The 20,044-nt window shown below is 36.8% G+C and overlaps 1 protein-coding gene across 3 annotated transcripts in view; it reads right to left on the bottom strand.

The window, feature by feature from the left end:
• The window catches only part of galt (galactose-1-phosphate uridylyltransferase), an 86,604-nt gene that overhangs the window by 31,889 nt on the left and 34,671 nt on the right, over nt 1-20,044 (bottom strand). For all 3 annotated transcript variants that reach the window (XM_066712117.1, XM_066712116.1, XM_066712118.1), the window contains 2 exons: nt 8,878-9,010; nt 4,950-5,033 (listed from right to left, as the gene is read on the bottom strand). In XM_066712117.1, coding sequence (XP_066568214.1) covers nt 4,950-5,033; nt 8,878-9,010 — 217 coding nt within the window. The remainder of the gene's footprint in view (nt 1-4,949; nt 5,034-8,877; nt 9,011-20,044) is intronic.

The following is a 20,044-nucleotide window of genomic DNA, read 5'->3' as shown; positions in this document are numbered from 1 at the left end:
TTGAAGCAACTGCCATGTGATTGGTTGGTTAGATAATTGCATTAATGAGAAATTGAACAGGTGTTCCTAATAATCCTTTAGGTGAGTGTATATATATATATATATATATATATATAAACTTCTGATGTTTTTGTGTATTGTCATTACAATCCTATATTTATTTATTTATCAAAATAATTTATTACAAAATTGTTGATGACACGACAGATAGTTTAGGCTTCTTGATGGCAATTGCTTTTTTGCTTTTAATTTTGGAAGACTGTTTTACTTATTTTTTATTCTGTCTCTCTGACTGATTTTTGGGAGTTATATTAACTAAGATATATAACACTGTACTTAGTACATAACAAATGGCAGTAAAGTCCTAGGATGGACACTCCACTCAGAGTTGGGGCCCAAAATTAAAGAGCATTGTAAATGGAGAAAGAAATTAATGGTCTGCAGGTATTTGACAGACTCTGCAGAAAAGGGTTTTCATTCTTCTCATAAATCCTCTGATGTTCTTGTCAAGCTTCATTGTGTTCCATTATAAAACATGAAGGGAAAAAAAAAGACAGCAAGCAAGTAAGCCAATGAAACAGCAGCTCTCGATAGATTAAAATTTTATGCTGTCATTGATTTCTTTTCATGCTGGAAGACCAGGTCACGTTCTTCTTTTGAATTTTTAAGGGAAAAAAGAGGCAGAAATAAAGGGCGGGGGGGAGCTTGAGAACAGGTTCTTATTTCAAAAAGAGTTATTATAAAATATGAGGGCAAACAGTTTTTTCACTGCTAGCCAAGAAAAGTAGCTGATGAAACACTGATAAATCATTGCAAATAAGGTACCTCCACAGCTTTACGTGCAAATGGCTGCCACAGAACCGTTAAAAAAGTATGTTCATTTTGTAAAGAGCACAGGCTCATTAGCAGAGTAATTTAGCATGCTCAGTGGGGGAAAAAATGATACTCCATACACAATTTTTTGAAAAACGAATGCCATCCACAGGCATGACACATTGTCCTGGATTAGTATATGGTCTGGGTGAAATACATTTTAATGTTATTTTTACTTTTAAGTTTACTTTTAATTAGAAGTATTTATTGAGAGAAATGTCTCAATCTATTTTATTTTCAAACATCTTTCTAAATTATCGAATAGTTGAATAACTTTTGATTTCACCTTTCAGTCACTGGTTTCAGTTGAACCAATGCGTTCCTGATTTACATCAGCCTAAATAAGGAATTTTAATTTGGGTAAACATTCTCAGACTGGAGAAGAATAAGAATATTCTTTCCAGTATTATTTTCAGTGCTGAGGTTCATTGCTATTAGTGTGTATATTTCATATCAACCCACATAAAAAGTGCATATTGTGCAGCTATGTTAAACAGCACAGATGGACACATAAACATGATTAAATAGGAGACAAATGTAAATCTGTCTTTAAATACAAGTGTGTTTTTTCACTTGGCAGAGAGGAAAAACAGATTGAGTTGCTAAAGATCAATGCAATTGTTTGAGGCAAAATAGTGCAAAGTGGATCCTTTAAATAATTAGATTAAATAAAATGCATATTTTCAATTATCGTTATTTATTTGATGCCTGCTGTTATGTAGTCTGCCTTTATATCTTCTTTTTATGCTTGGCTTTAATTTCCCTTGCAGTATTAAAGCGAAGAGTGGGAATGGCAAAGATCTAATAGTACTTGAAACTGCTGTTTGTGCACATGAAGCAAAATTATAAGGAGCAAAGTCAGCCATGTTTCCCTGTTTCATAACAAATGCAGATAAATCACCCTGAGCAAATAGGGTTTACAAGTTTAAAATTCAACTTTTAGTTCTAGCTTTCTTATTAAAACCTCCATTTTATATTTTTTGGCGTTTAATTTGATTTAAATTCAACACAAAACTACACAACTGTATGGTTCTATGCACCATGAAGCCCTTTTTCCCTACAGCTGATTGGTTATTTGCAATATATAAGTTAGACAATCAGATTTACAGTTTCTTTGTAAAAAATGAAAAACACAAAGTTATTTTAGCTATAGGACCACAATCATACTGCCAAGATGCATTTTGTTTTTAGTTCAAATCAAAAGAATGAGAAAACATTCAACAGGTCTCAACAATGACTAAATGTAAACCTAAAATACCCTTTCAGTTCTGACAGATTTCCAGATACTATGCAATGCAAAGCAAACAGAGAAAATGTCTGGAAGAATCATGACATTTGAATGCAGCTCAGTGGATACATGGAGGAAAAAATATGCCAATATCTGTCTCTTCACCACAGTACAAATACAAAAAACAATTTATCAGACATCAGGTCAGATTCTCTTAACGGGATGTGGGAGTATTTTCTATCATGCAGTTGTATGCTTCAATTATTGTGCTTAAAGCTTGATTTAAAGGGGAATAACGTTGAGAGTCACGAAGCATTTTATTTATAAAATACACTCCTGAAAAATGCATAAGACTGAGAATCATGGTAGATATTGAAATAATTTTCAATGCAGCATACAATGCATAGGTATAATTTAAAGAGCAATATGACCTTGAAATAGTCACAGAAACGGCATATAAAGAATATGCAATATTTTCAATATCAAGATATCAACAGCAAGTTGTTCTGCCAGTAGAACAGCCTTCAAGAGTCTCTTTCCAATTTCCTCCTTCAGTGATCCAACATTTTCTCAAAGTTTCATTATGACTCTTAATCAGGAATGTCAATTTCTATTAAGTGTACTCTATGGCATAGTTGGGACAGACTGCAAGTAGACAAAAACAAAGTTCTTTAATGCTCCCGCCTCTAATTGTCTTAAGACTGTAATGAGACAGTGAAATTTTAAGCACATTATACAGTATAGATCCACTTGATGTGAGATAAGTGCAATGGAGCATTTTACTGCAATGACTTGGGCACGCTGGCAAGAAAGTTGACTACCCTATTCTAGACAGTGACTGAACACACTGAGGTCAAGTTGAACAGGCAGGGGCATAGCCAGGTTTACCTGAAAGGAAAAAAGTGTGTGTATGTGTTTGTGTGTGTGTGTGTGTGTGTGCGTGTGTGTGTGTGTGTGTGTGTTGGGGAGGGGGGGGGGATTGTGGTCCAAGTATCAAGTTGCAGATTGCGGCATGGTTAGGTGGAGGGCTGATCGCAACAAATAGGCATGTCTATGCTGCATGGGCCCCACCCGCATGACAGGGCCCCCTGGATTGTCACCATTACTACGCCACTGTGAACAGGTGAGCTGTCTATTTATACACATCTGCTTGTTGTAAGTGAAGCAAATATGCAAGAAATTCCTGAGTTTTTTTAAAACAAAAATGTACCTTAGACTTTTGTTTAAAACTTCACTTCACAAATCAGAGGTTGGTTGGTTAATCATTATATCAACACTGTCTTGTGAAAGAGCTCTGAAACTATTCCACAAAATTCTTCTCTTATCCCTTCTTTTATCTCTACAATGAATACTCAGTATCAAGGGGCATCCATTCTGTAGCAGAAAATGTGTCATTTCATTTCTATAAAACCAATATACCAAAAAAAAAAAAAAAAAACATTTTCTCATATAAAAGCATTATTCCTTCTCAGATGACTGTCGCCTAATAACTGATCTTGACACAATTCACCTTTAGCTCAAGGTACTTAACTGTCACCACGGACTATTACATCTAATTTCTCTCACTGGATTACACATGAATGCTTTTCATTTTGGTAAAATTGTGAATTTAAATAGTGAGCCCAATATATTTTATGTTTACTTACATAAAACACTTTGCCCATAAAATTATGATTTAGTAACACTCGTTCCAAACAAGATTGATTTCCAAGGTTCATGCCCATCATGACTAAAATCACATCAGAGAGATTGTTAGGGATTACCTGTTGTATAAAGGGGGTTTTAAATCCCTACCTTTCCTCAATATGTTATGACACAGTTTACTTGTTTACTGCTGCAGATGAGTCTTAGCTAGCTGTATCAATCAGACAAATTATGTCATGTCCTCAACACCATTACAATAAAAACTGCAGGACAGCAGCAAGCAAATAAACCTGTAACCTGTAAGTCACCCTGGATAATCGTGTCTGCCAATAAATACATAATAATAATTATGGGATGTGAAAGAAAAACAATGGAAATCAGTCCACTATTTATTTCCATTTTCAAAAATGTATAGAAAACCACACGATTAACCACTGTAAAGATCCACAAGACCTGGGGACATGTGGAGAGCTGATTAACTGTGAGCCAATATTCTGCAGACTCTGATTTAAATGAACTCCAATCAATTTAATGCAAACAACTGTCAGATGGACTAACTGGGCTGATGCAGTCAATCTGAAGTGTTACAAAAAAGACCGAATTACCATGTCAGAAGTCTCAATTGAGTCTCATTTCTCAGATGGTTAAAAGAGGTCCTGGACAGAATACAATCATCTAATGACAATGCCGGATCCGACTCACGGAAGGCTGGACGTGAGTAATTCTGATGTACTACTGACAGCACTGCTCTTTAATTACAGAAAGTCAGTAATGGAAAATAAGAGGAAAATAAACACATCTCAGAGGCAGTGTCACATACCAAATCTCAGCCACAGAATAATAATAATAGAAAGAAAAAAAAGTGTAGCAAAATACATTTACCAAGCTCTTCAGTGCTGAAACCAAATCAAACCAGAATCAGATTACTTACCAAGGTCTGAGGGCATTTATTCATTTAAATAACACAGAAAATATGGGTATTCAATTTGATTTCATGTAAAGAACCAGACTTCAGAGTTTCTTCTAATCCTATACAAATAGGCTAACTTAGGATTCTTCATAAAAGCATTAAAAGAGCTTTTTGCATGCAATCCTCCCTGGTGTTGCATTTACCAAGGCCGACTACGGGCCTCTTAATCACTGCCACTTTAATGTTCCATGCAACCACTTTTCTTGTAATCTTGATGCTGCATATGTCTCTTACCGTGCCATCCCATTGAGTATGGAAAGGATATCTCAAACAGATTGTCATATTTAGTAAGGAGCCTTTTCATTATAGATGCCAGACCTAGAATGGAAATAAAAAAAGGAAGAAATTACTTTAGGATTGCATCAATTTTAGACTAACATTATCGGGTTTGATGTTTCCAGACGGTATTTATTATCTTTGCAAGGCACTTCTCTGCCTTTGGTCTTCCACGGTGATATACAAATAATTTTCCATCTAATCTTACAAAAATCATAATATGAAAAAAATGATACACAAATTGAATACAAACTCATCTATTCCCCAGAGTTAAAGCATCGCCAAATGTGTGCTACAAAAGTTAGAATTATACATGTACTACTGATGTCCAATATATTAAAAAGACTTTCACAGACAGCACATATTTAAAAGCAGAACAGATGTAGATGCAGTTATTCTTTTCTTTTTATTCTCTGCAACACCAGTTTCAGCAAGCTGCCTAGTAATCTATAGACAAGACAATTAGGACTGCAGTATCTAAAATTCAGTACCAAAGCCCAAGGACTGTCACTAGTGCCTTAAAATCAAATTTATATGCAGCACAAATTTCACAATTGTAGGCATTGCATCACACAGTTATAGAAGCAAACAAACAGCAAAGTTTGAAAAACAAGTTTATTACAGAATCATAAATAGCAGAGTTCATGTCTCCTGATAGCGCTGATTCAGTCGTGGTGCTCGGACTCCATCCATCATTGCATTCATTGAGTGTAGTTGGGACTAAAACTTCTCTACAAGAATACAAGAAACTTCTCCTCTGGGACAATCCAATGAATCAGACAGACGCTACAGTTCATTTGCACACCACTGATTTTATGCTTCGATTCACTCGCCAGAGTAAAGACTGTCAGGGCATCACAACTTTAGCAGCCTGGCAAGACGACGGACATGGACCCCACTGAGTACGTATAGGCTGTCCTTCGAATGACCCCCGCAAAAGCATCCTGAACAGGCCACAATTTTAACACATTCTGCCTCTCTCAGATTCCACTATTAGGCGACTTAACCTTGTAAAAGTGAAACCAAGTATGCTAAGTAATGAGATATAATTGCCTTTTCCATTGTTTTAAAGTATGTCAACACTGAAATTAAGTTATTTTTTGTCTGTCTCTTTGAATCCAGTCTCCCTTCTGACGTCCACATCGCAAGGGCTCAAAATCATGTAATTGAGTTTTTGATTAATTTGAGTAATTGAGAAAATAGATTAAGAGAGGGATGCAGTGTCTTCAGATTGGAGGCCATTTGCAGCTTTACACATGAAGGGGAAACCCATGAAAACAAACTTTCAAGGAACCTGTGAGACAATATCCAGAGGCCAAAGATAGGAGAGAAATGCTTTCTTATCCTGCCTTTTGTGACATCACCAGAAGCATTGCTCTCTCTACAGGCATTCCCTAGTCTACATCCAAACAACTGATATAACTGATCTACAGCTATTTTTACCAGTCTTTCTCAATCCATTGTACCTTTGGTTTCAATTCCATATCCCCTTTCTGTCCTTGACTGTCCCAGCCTCCACTGCTTTTCTTTCAAACTGAGCTGTCAGTCATTTAATTGAAGTAATAATCTCCTTAAGCACTGGTTTCCAACTCCAGAATGTTAATTAGTTATAAAATTGTATAGATAGCTTGACTGTCCAATAATTTAACACATGAGGAACAATTTACAATTGCTAATGAATACCCTAATTCAACAACACTTTGGTTTAATTGAGTAATTTTAGTTTAATATGAATTATGCTGATCAACTGGGCAATTTAAGAACAAAACATCCATTGTGCAAGACATAAATAAATAAAGGATTCTTTATACAAGACACAAGTATCAGTCAAAATCTTGTGGGACAAGGACCTTGGTATTTAAGAATTCTCGGCAACAACAACAACAACAGCAACAAAGACCTTGAATTATGTTTTTAAAAAGACAGACATTTGACCACTATTGTACTGGCATCCCACAGAAGGCACTGACAAACTAAATATGTCGATAAAAGGGAAACGAGGTCGTTTGGCAAATGCAGTCTGCAGTCTTGCAGCAAACTGGCAAAACAACACTGTATAATTGCTTTCTTTAAAGACAGTGCCTGCTGAAAATTCTATTGACAGGATCTATTTCACAATGACCGTGTCTGTAATTTCTCCGACATTTATTTACATTCTGGATTAGAAATGTCACAGGAAAGACACTGATGACTGCCGAGATGAAGGGGCTAAATTCATGAGATGAATATTTATTTTTGTTTTCAGGCATTTCCAATGAGCTTTCAACCTTGAATTTACCAGCAAAGCTAGAATACATAGAGGATTTGGAGGGGACCAGATCAGTAGAAAGTACAATAAAAAAATACAAAAAGGTTCTAAAAAAAATCGAGGAGAAAATTAATATTGTTATAGGCTCAGGTGTAAATCAAACTAAGGCTCTTGGTTGATTAACAGTTTGAATTCAGCAGGGGAACGTATACATTTGAAGGAATTGTAAGAAACCTGAAAAATGAGAGACTGCATTTTGGTCCATATATATCTTTCTATTGCATGGTAATAACTTATTGAACCAAGGAGTTAATCCATTTATTTGACAAAATAAAGATAATGTGACTAAAGGTCACACTATATATCATATATTTACTGTATAATATATTATAATTTCACTGCATCACTCAATAATAAACATTATAAAAGTGCCAGTTTATAAAGTATGGGAGTAAAGACACTTTCAATGTAATAAACATTTAAATAATCAAAATCAATATAACTGACATCTCAATTACTGCAGTTCAAACTTACACCTGGAAAATTTCTACACAGTCATGCAATGCGTTCACTACTTGTCCTTCCAAAGGCCTATTAGCAGCAGGTATTAGTCACTGTTGGCTCAGAGTCAGATTCATTAGCCGCAAGCTGATTCTCATTTGGCCCAATACTCTCCACTGGGGGAATATGCCGTTGTCAGAGTCCACTGACAGAGCCCCCCTGTTTCTTCCCCTTCTGGACCAGGATTGGAGAACATATGCTGTCTCCCACTTACCGGATAAAACTGCTAAGCTGCGCCACAATACTCCACCAGACAGCCAGGGTTTCATCTAAAAGCATTGACAGCAATTTCTCATTGGCTCATTCCACAAGAATTCACCCCAGAGATGCTGGACTTTAAACAACAGCACATACAGTATGGTTGCCAGTAACTATCATGCTTTTCAATGTACAAAGCATAATGCATAGTATGTAAAAGGGATCCAATTACGTTATGATAAATGCACTGTTTGTCAATCATATTTCAGTAATGTGGATGCCTGGGAGTTAGTAATATATCTAATAGTTAACATTGAGGACATAAACCTCAACTGTGAGTAAACTACATAATCAATGATTTAACATAATTGGTAGATATCGATGGTTTGTGCATTCCTTGCCTGTTCATTTTCAGCTGTGGATTAATAAAACCTAATTTTAAAAGCAAAACAGACAAACCTAATGACAGAACGAAATGCCTTATAACATGCAAAATAATTAAATGCTGACATTTCCCCAGCTTATGAAGCATCTAGAGCAGCACCAAGCCCCTCTACTGTCTCTTGCTGCGTTATTTTCCCCATATACGGTGCCCTCATGAAATTCTCACTGAATTAATACAGGCCATGAATGAAAAAGCTTTCAAATTCATAAGCTTCCTGCCAAGCGGTCACTATGATGCAAGGACACTAAAGTCCCTGCAGCTTTCTAAAGTTTAAAGCAAAAGTAGAGGCACTGGGTAAAAGGTAATTAAGAAGACCGAACCCAAGCTCAAAAATATATGGAAGGTAAAAAGGAGAGAAAAACACAACAGCAGGCAAAGATGCTGACTTCTCAAGCCACCCTGAAGGACTTTATCTTCAATTGACTGCCACTTACTTTCTCGTTCCTTGATGCTGAGGTCATTCAAACGCAACACGTGCCGCCTGGGCAGAAGCAGTGTCTGGAAGGGCCATGTAGCCCAGTAGGGAACCACCACCAGCCAGTCTTCATTCTCCACAACTAGTCGATCCTGCCCACATGAGATGAAAACATGAGATGAATGAATACAAAGAACCCCGTCCTTTCCTTAACCATTCGAGAGAAGCCAAAACACTCTGTAAAGAAATATCTGTCACAGTTCAAATATGCAACAGCCGGACTCTGCCTTCAAATGCATTAGGATGGTAGTCACCCCTATTCATCAAGGTGAGGCCTTCTAATCACTGCTCTACCAATTACCCTCCCTTCAACTCTGTTCAGGCTCACCTGCCCATGATCTTTTCAGCCACTTCCCAACTGTCACCTTCAAAGGTGGAGAAAGATCCGAAGGAGGTGATTGAATTTAATTGGGTTGATTAGAAGGTCTTGTCTTGATGAATAGGATTGAGTACAATCTTAAATGTACTTGAGAAGCATTTGCAGACAATTCTGCCAACAACTAGACATATTTAAGAAGTGAAAGTGTGGGAATAATAAAAACCTTTAAATACAAGGATTATCTGTAGTCTTGCAATCCTCCAAGCTTTTTTGTTTTTTATTAATAAATGCATGTGTTATTATGTTATTCTTCCACAGTCACTGTTTGAAGGGATGAGCAACTGTATCAATCAAAGTTCTATTGTGACTGGAGAAAATCTACATAACTTAATTACAGCTTGCGTAATACAACTCTTTATTACAACCTGCTCTTAATACCTACTTCATACCTCTAAATGTGAATAAAGGAAAATCTAAACCAGTTACATTGAAACTGAAGTGGTTTCGAACCTTCACCCTCCAAGGCCAAGGGTACCACAAAGAAGACGAGGTTCTTTATATTTCTATGGCAAATTATTTTAAGTTGTAAGTGTTGCACATTGATTTCCTGAGGCAAAATCTGATGCAAATTTTGCAAGGATCTAAAATTATATAAATATTATAGATTTAGGAGTGGTTATCATTCATGATAATCCTTACAGCTGTGGCGTGACACCTTGATACACATGCACAGAGAGCGTGTCTTTGTAGTTTTATGCTTCCAGCTGTGACTGTAAAATGGTGACATTAAGAAAATCACTAGACTTCATATCAGGTACTACACTTGTTTGTGCTTTGATTTTAATAATGCATGCATTGTTGTTGTAAGTGAGCTTGTTTTGTTCAAGCTTACGTGTATTTATAAAATATGCATGTTACACAAACATGCCCTCTTGCTTACATGAAAAACACGCAAAATGTATATATTCTGTAAAGGCTATAATAATTATGATTAAGCAGGGAGCACTGCTATATATAAAATATACTGAAAGCTGTAGGACATCACAAGGACCTTCAAAATATGTTTCTCCCTGAGTGTAGATGTACAACTGCGGGTGTGAGGACCTCAAGGTTTGGGGATTTTAAATCTCTGATGCATAGACCAAGCATGTCCTCAGAAACAACTGGGACTTGTTCCCCACAAATAAACTCTGTGCATTTCTAATGTTGGATTATGAGCTAATGTCTGTTCTTTTCTCTACCCACCAGTGGAAATCTCCATACAATGTAAAAAAAATGAACAAATAAACAAATAAATAAACAACAGAAGTCTGAATATCCTCTGCTCCAAATTTCCAAAAAAGTAACACTTCCTTTCTTGATATAAATTACTGGAACAATGTATGTCTCTCTCAGCATGCTTTTGCTTCATGCAATAGTGTGCAAATACATTAGTACAGCCCACGGCATCTGTAATTCTGGATTTGTTCTGCTCTGGAAATCAAAGCACTGTAGCTGAAAATCCAACAACACTGCCAGCACAACATTGTCCAAATGATTGTTTCAGTTTGCAGATGCCTTCAATATGCTATGCTTGCCATTAAGTTGAAGTAGTTACCAAGACAAAAGAAACACATAGAAACCAATTATAAACTATATGGGTGTTTTTCCAAATATGTCTTTCACAAGAAGAGATGAGGTCAAAATGACAACAAATTGAATAAATAATAATAATATACACAGAGATAGATATTTTAAACTGTGATGACAAGAATGGAAAGCACAGTAACCTTGAAGAAGGCTTTTGTTTAACCGCACCTCATCTGCTAAAAACCCATCATCAGTCTAGTTGGGAAAGGACTTTGCACTTTAGTTCTTGTCCTGAGTACCAGACTTATGTTGGGGATTATAATGTATGACATGATTGCCTGCTTTCTTTTTTATTAAAGTGGAAACTATGTGATTATTCAATTCAGATATGTTCAAGAAAAGTGACAACACAACCCCCTGGGAGTTTGACATACATTTGAAAATTGTTATGTTGGTACAGTTGAATACATTAATGTATGGCTTTTATGCTGATGTAGGGAATTTACCACCACCACATAACAAGTAATCTGAACATTTTACATCGATTTTAAACCCAAACATGTCTTTCCTATATTGCAACTACAAAAAAAAAAGTTTCATCAATGTTTTGTTTTGTTTTCAATGATTATCCTGAGACAGACAATTGTTTTAGTGGTTAATTATGATGTAAAGATCACTGAGGGGACTAATGTCAAAAACTGGCTTGTAGACATTTTGAGAAAATAATTTAAATGTGCACTGCTATAGATTCCATCCATGCACTACAGAGTAAACAACACTGCAGATTGTTTGTTTGTGTTGTTCTTCTGCAGAGTAAATACATTAGGTGACTGGAAGGTCTGAATATGATCTTTTCAACTAAATCACATTTCAGTCTTGTCTCTGATTTAACCACCTTGTTGATTTTAATGAAAAGCCCTTTAAATATTTGAAGGACAAGGTTATTTTGTCCAAGGACTCCAAGGTTTAGCATAATGTGGTATTCTTATCACAAGGCAAAAGAAACTTCAGAAAAACAGACAAAAAATGACATTATTTCAGAAACGCTTTTCAAGAGAATATTATATCTGAAGATCATCAATATTTAATCAAACGCATGTAATAATAGATTATACTGAGAGTTTGTGGAGGGTTTAAATGTAATGTTTGTAGCTACCCCAACTAGCACATCTGAAGCTACACTGTATTGTTTGCATTTGTCTTCACTTCAATTATTTAGACAGGCTGACTCTCAGAACATACACTTGTGATGGCTTATAGCATCTCAAGGTTACTGTGTAGGTTTCCAGTTGGAAAACATTGATTTGGTACAGGTAAAATAAAGTGGAAGTTAATTTTTGAAGTTTAACCCCATAACATATTTGAAAGTCAAGGCAATCCTGATTAAAATGACCCTGCAATAGCACTAGAAAGCTGGAGAACAATCCAAGGATGAAGTCAGAAGGTTCGGAAGGACAACCCGATACATGACAGGCCTTGATAAATTACAAAATTTGTGAAGCTGACAGATGCCAACCACCGAGTGTGCAAAAGAGATTAAGCAGCACAGTGTGGTATTCCACTCTTGTGTACTATCAAATGACAAAAAATGAAAAAAAAGTTGATTAGGGCTCCAAAATCAAGCATTATATATTACATCAAACAAACTTAGATTTTGTAGCGTAGGAGTAAACTGCATGGAAGGGGTGTACAAAGTAAAAGATAAAATACTAAAATGATTACAGAGAATAACCCAGTTACGGGAAGAAAATTGGACACCTGTTTCAAATAATGAGAAAATGCAATACCCGGCGCATATTGTCATCCCGATACACACAAAGCATCAATGCAGTGGAAACACAATCCATTCGATTCCAGTCTTTGATACTGTCAAAAAGTTGTCTGAATGCTAAACAGCCATAGCAACACCTGTGGCAGTGTATTTTTCCCAGCTCTACTAGTTGCGATTTAAACTTTCAAAGGCACAGTACACAAGTTTGTTTTCTAAAAAGAGCAAAAAGTTTCATCATTATGCCTCCTGCTTCGCAAATGATATGCAAACATCGATCCAAGACTGTCACAAAATGATTCCCTGTTAATTATCTTTTTTTTCATCTCCTCTCTGTTTTTGCAGAGCACTTACCCTAGTATACAACAGATAAATGACTGCTAAAAAAAAAAGCTTGTTGCAGCAGATCTCGTTAATTGCAATGGTTTCATTATTCTTTTCAGGACCTGACAATCAGGCACCTGATGCTGTATTAGAGATGCAATACCCATCACTGTGATGGTTTGCTTAAGCAGCAATTATTTTGTGTGAGATAAACTCATGCAATAAGGAGCAGATTAACTCATTCATTTAAATCAAACACATTACATTCTCTAGCATGCTACACAGATGGTAAGCACTGGCACTTTTTACGTCATCACTAGTCAAGTGACTTACTGTCAACACTCAATATAAACTGAAGTCTGACCAAATGGGGTTGTTTGTGAGAAGCAGAAAGGAGGCCAAGGTAGAATTATTTTTGCTTTGTTTGATATTGTAAAACAAGCACTCCAGTTGCTTTCCCAGGAAGCTGTCTCTATGTTACATGAGATAGAATGACTTTCATTAATATTTCATAACTACAAAAAAAAAAAAATTAAGCATTCTGGCTAAATAAATAAAACTAAATAAACTAATTATAAACTTCTGAAGAGAATGTTTTGAATGCAAAATACTGTAATTAATTGGGTGTATGTTACTTTTAAAGCAAGGCAGTCAAGCAGCAAAGTTACAAATAGGCACTTAAACAGCAAACAAACACACACACTTATCTGTGCATTCTAATTGATAGCCTCATTGACACTCTTTTGGATAGTGACAGAATTAAACAGCTTAGTTATATATATGAACATTTATTATGAAGCCTTGGAACAGCCAGTGTGAAGACGCATAGATTTCCATTACTGTTCTTTAAAAAATGACATGCCTTCTGGCATTACAGATGTTTATTATTGTAATAAATGTACTTAAAGGCTGCCTATACATATTGTATAACTTAAATAATATAGGTGTGTGCAATGATCAGAGAAAAGAGACATAAATCACAAGAAAGTGTGCAGACGTTTTGTAATTACTTAATTGGAGAAATACTTTATTGTAACATTAAAATATTATTTATTTAAGATGGTAGTAGTGAGTGAGGAGTGTGCAGTTTATAGTCCTTATACTGTTAAGAGAAGAGTTTGAGGTAGTTCAACCAAAAGAGGCAGAGAGCAAGAGTTTTAAAATGCTTCTCTATATGGGAGAAATGTTGCCAGAACAGGAGCTGAGTGGAAGTGAGAGTGAATGGGACTATGGTAAAGCTTGTCCTAGATGTTAAAGCTTTGTTATTGCAGTTAATTTAGAAAGTGTTTGGCCAAGCTTAAAGTGTCACACTGTGTAGAATACTACCTTGGTAGGAGTTTACCTGATAAATAAACAGTAAACTTCATTTTGAACCAGATTTTCCAGACTATGACTGAGTCAAGGCTGCTGTGACACAAAGACACAAGTTGGCTTTGGGGTTGAGGATGGAAATACACAGACTAAGCATAATGTAAGAGAGAATACCATAATGACAAGGTGATTCTGGGATGCTGTCGAGCTAACATGAGATGGAGAGTATAGAATGATCTGAATTTTTCATTAAGTACATTGAAAAATTGAAATGGAGAGGACTGTTTTCAATGTGAATAATACATTAAAAGATATTTGATCCTCTTTCTTCCCAAATTAAAACTGAAACATTAAAAGCTGAACATTTTTCAAACCACACTCTGAAGACGGCAACCCCCCCATAAAGCCAACAAACAAAACAGAAAAGTAAACCGTTGTGAAACTGGTACTAAGTTAAGGCATTGACAGTTGTTCTTGTTTGCATATATACCTACAGTTCAAATTACAAGGTCGTGGGCAAAGCTAATGAAATAAAATTGAAGAAAGGAAGAACCATTATTATCCTTCTCAAGAGAAAATGCAACAGTGTGACATGATTGCTGTAATTTTTCTGTAAATCTTTCAAGAAATATACCTTCTTGACAGTAAAAACAGCCCTGAGCATTCTGTCACACAGACTTAGCCGTTTACAGAACAAGTGTCTATTAAGTGTCTTAATCATCTCCCAGAGCATATTCATATGGGATGCGCTGCTTTATCAACAGAGTGAAAGTCATGGGGATGGGAGGAACAACACATCAATATCACAGCCTGTACTTTTCTTATTTAAATTAGAGAAAATAAACACCCACGAGCTGCCTCAGTGATTAGGAGAGCTAGAGTTAGAATAAGTTTGTTGAAAGATTCAATTAAGCTCTTAACCGATGTTTATCAGAATTTCTTTCAGTTACACATCCCACCTGAGGCCTACCCTATCTCAGTTTGTTGGTCACAGCTCACCTACGTTTATTTTAAAAACAGCAGCTACTAATTTGCATTTCTTGGCTACAAAATTATAACTTTTCTATAGCCGATGAAGAAGTGTTTCTTCTGGTTTGGTGGGACCCTTTCTAGGCAAGTCTTCAGACAACTGCGTTTCGCACACCATTTCCAACATGAGCTGCAAACAGTTGCTATGCAGGCTTGCTTAGTATAAAAGACTTACACAGGGAGCCTGAAAACTAGTCAGGGCAAAACAAAGAGGAACAAAGGCTTCTGTAGCTTTTTGCTAGCTTTAAAAGTGACAACATCTATGAAGACAATGGCTGTATAGCAGGTTATTACATTTACAATTAAGCCAATTTGCAAGCGAATTAGTTAACAAGTTTCTGAAAGGAAACATTCTGGTCACCGTGGACACCATCCCTCTCAAAACTGAGGAACGTTACTGTATAACTACAACTATAGAACTTCACAATTACGTTCTTTGTATTTCCTAATCAATGGTCCTCTACCTTATGCAGATTGGATCCAATTAACTCAGGACATAATTATTCATTATTATAAGGTATCATAGGTGCCCTTTTAAATGCAATTATATACTCCAGACTGATACACCGTATTTTTTTGAGTCCATAATCTCTTAATTTTCATTAACAAATTAACACATAACAAAGGTCTCAGGAACAATGTAACTTTGTAGCATGAAATTATTGTTTTGGCAAAGTAAATACACATAATATATTAAATATATAATTTAAAATAATATATAATTAATATATAACTTAAAGTACTTGCAATCCCACCACCATGTTTTCCATGTGTTAAAAAGTAAAAGTAGAAAAGTACAGAAAACAGGTGATGCAGTTGATGCTGTTGATGCAGTTTCTGATAAAGTGCATACCACCATAAACGAGACATGTACACACACAACAAAAAAGGACTGATCCCTAGTTGTATAAATCACAGTGTCTGTTGTCTCCATTCATTTTATCTGCCATCTAATTTTAATTAATTCAGAGTTTTGGGAATAAGACTTGACAAAATCTTGCTTTTAATACAGAGAAACCGCTCAATTTTAAAAAGGGAATGACAGGACAGCAGCCCATCAAGCTGTAATAAGATTGTACTGCCACCACATGGTTTTCATAAACAACATTATAGGAGCCTTATCAGATATTGCCAGTCTATACCGCAATGTTTCCTCATGAATGTTGGCTGTTTCTGTATTTCCAGAAGCAATGAAACATGGGTTTTGGAGTAGCTCCTACTTTGGGAAGCATTTTGCCTTTTACTAATTAGGAGTGATTAGTCTTTAGGTTTTGCAAGATGGCCACAATGTCAACATAAGATAGGGCAGTGTAAAATCCAGATGTTACAAATAGTTTTACAGCAAAGAAAGGAGTATCAAAATCAACACTTTATGCATGTCTGCATTCAAATGGACAAATCTACAGAAAATTAAGCAATCATTTAAGTAGTTCATTTAAAGGGCATTCTCCTCTCTCATTATGATTTAGGATCTACCTCCAGCACTAAGGCTATCAATCATTATTAAGTGCGAGGCATAAATCATCACGTACAGTGTGAAAACATTTCCGGACAGTGTTTCCTGATAATGTATCCAGAGCTTTATTTATTTATTTATTTTAAGCATAATGTTTCACCAAATATAGCTGGGCTTAACAGGCAACATTACAGATTGACCGTTGCATAAACAAGCTGGGGCTACCACCAGACACAGGACAGGGTGAAATATATCTTACTTTCTCCAAACACCTTTTCATATGTGCAGCGGACGTGTTAATGAACAGGCTTAGTGCTCAAGAGGTTTCAAATTGATTGTGGTGTCACTTCAAAGATGTCAAGTTCTCGATACCTTCCAACATTATGACAGCTAGTCACTACAAGGAGATGGAGATCAGACTTCCATCACAAGGTGGTCTGAGCCATTCCAGGTTGAACAAGCTTCAATGCAATGACATGTGGCCCTGGATATTTCTTTAGATCTTACTGTGACAACTTGTGCATAGACAGACAAGTGGATTTAATACATTTGCTCTTTTGCCTTGTACATTTTGCACAAGAGCCTACATCCTGTAGAAAACCTGAAAAGTATGAACCCTCTACGTAAGCAGAATCTTATTATCATTCACAGGCTGCTGTGTTGTGTCAGTTCTGCAACTACAAGACTGGTCACCTGTCACAGCACTCCAGGTATTCAATAAATCAGGCAGCATTCTCTGGACAGTGTTGCTGTTAACCAGCTATAATACTTTTAAGAAAAGGGGCAGTACGGAAGGGTCATTACTGGTTATCACCCAAGATATATTGAGACATCTGGAAGTTTCACCTAAGAGATTAATTTCTAAAATAAAAACTGTAGGAATGCAAGATACTATATGTGGATTGAGGACGGGTTTATGCACAAGAAACAGAGGAATGATAATCAGAGATACCTCAAACTGCCTTTAGGTGGAGTGGAGTACCACAGAGAGGTGTTACAGTTGGCAAGCAAACACATTTATTTTTCTGATTCCCAACATGGAGAACCAACCCATACACAATATTTTGGTGAATGTTGTGTCATTTTCCCAATCTAGACAATGTGGATAGTGAAAAGAGTAGATTGCTAATCAAGGAAAGTTTTGTTACATCTATAATCCGCACTGGCAAAATCGAGTTTAGAATACTGTGCTCAGTTCTGGTTACTGCGTTAGAAAAAGGATATTGCTTCCCTAGAAGGATTTCAAAGACAAGTGACCAGAATAATTCCTGGTCTCAAAGGAATGTCATCCTTGAGTCTTGAACTGAAGAGATTGCAAGGGGATTTGATTCAAGTGTTAAAATTCCTCAAAGATATTGTCAAAGTCAGGCCAACAATGAAATGAGAATCCAGGGTCACAAAAAGGAAAATAATACCAGGTGCATTAAGAACTGAAAATGAGAGGCAATTCTAAACACAAAGAGTCCGGGGGGACCGGAACAAAACACCTTGGCATTCCCATGCAGCCGACTCGCTGGGATCCTTCAAGAACCGAGTGAGACTCTGGAATCGATTTGTTTCTAGCAACCAAATTAGCGGAATGGAGGCAACTGTCATTTATAACCTTTCTTGTGTTATTTTTAAATCTGTTTAATCATACTATTTGTTATATCAGTTGATTGAATGTTGACAGCAGACATCGGTAAATACTTAACATTTAAACTGCATTTAAGTGACTCTTAAATCGGCATCCTAAAAGATGTATTTAACACCCACCAATTGTGCTGTGTGCAAACTAGAGGGGGGAAATAAGTAAATTCAGTGTGATAAGTTAACGTTTCATGTACAGTGGGGGAAAAAAGTATTTGATCCCCTGCTGATTTTGTACGTTTGCCCACTGACAAAGAAATGATCAGTCTATAATTTTAATGGTAGGTGTATTTTAACAGTGAGAGACAGAATAACAACAAAAAAATCCAGAAAAACGCATTTCAAAAAAGTTATAAATTGATTTGCATGTTAATGAGGGAAATAAGTATTTGACCCCTTCGACTTAGTACTTGGTGGCAAAACCCTTGTTGGCAATCACAGAGGTCAGACGTTTCTTGTAGTTGGCCACCAGGTTTGCACACATCTCAGGAGGGATTTTGTCCCACTCCTCTTTGCAGATCCTCTCCAAGTCATTAAGGTTTCGAGGCTGACGTTTGGCAACTCGAACCTTCAGCTCCCTCCACAGATTTTCTATGGGATTAAGGTCTGGAGACTGGCTAGGCCACTCCAGGACCTTAATGTGCTTCTTCTTGAGCCACTCCTTTGTTGCCTTGGCTGTGTGTTTTGGGTCATTGTCATGCTGGAATACCCATCCACGACCCATTTTCAATGCCCTGGCTGAGGGAAGGAAGTTCTCACCCAAGATTTGACGATACATGGCCCCGTCCATCGTCCCTTTGATGCAGTGCAGTTGTCCTGTCCCCTTAGCAGAAAAAACCCCCAAAGCATAATGTTTCCACCTCCATGTTTGATGGTGGAGATGGTGTTCTTGGGGTCATTCCTCCTCCTCCAAACATGGCGAGTTGAGTTGATGCCAAAGAGCTTGATTTTGGTCTCATCTGACCACAACACTTTCACCCAGTTCTCCTCTGAATCATTCAGATGTTCAGAGGCAAACTTCAGACGGGCCTGTACATGTGCTTTCTTGAGCAGGGGGACCTTGCGGGCGCTGCAGGATTTCAGTCCTTCACGGCGTAGTGTGTTACCATTTGTTTTCTTGGTGACTATGGTCCCAGCTGCCTTGAGATCATTAACAAGATCCTCCCGTGTAGTTCTGGGCTGATTCCACACCGTTCTCATGATCATTGAAACTCCACGAGGTGAGATCTTGCATGGAGCCCCAGACCGAGGGAGACTGACAGTTATTTTGTGTTTCTTCCATTTGTGAATAATCGCACCAACTGTTGTCACCTTCTCACCCAGCTGCTTGGCGATGGTCTTGTAGCCCATTCCAGCCTTGTGTAGGTCTACAATCTTGTCCCTGACATCCTTGGACAGCTCTTTGGTCTTGGCCATGGTGGAGAGTTTGGAATCTGATTGATTGATTGCTTCTGTGGACAGGTGTCTTTTACACAGGTAACGAGCTGAGATTAGGAGCACTCCCTTTAAGAGAGTTCTCCTAATTTCAGCTCGTTACCTGTATAAAAGACGCCTGGGAGCCAGAAATCTTGCTGATTGATAGGGGATCAAATACTTATTTCCCTCATTAACATGCAAATCAATTTATAACTTTTTTGAAATGCGTTTTTCTGCATTTTTTTGTTGTTATTCTGTCTCTCACTGTTAAAATACACCTACCATTAAAATTATAGACTGATCAT

This window comes from Amia ocellicauda, chromosome 8 (assembly GCF_036373705.1).
Source record: "Amia ocellicauda isolate fAmiCal2 chromosome 8, fAmiCal2.hap1, whole genome shotgun sequence".
Taxonomy (NCBI): Eukaryota; Metazoa; Chordata; class Actinopteri; order Amiiformes; family Amiidae; genus Amia; species Amia ocellicauda.
The sequence above is the reverse complement of the archived record's forward strand: the minus strand, read 5'-3'. Positions and strand labels throughout refer to the sequence as shown.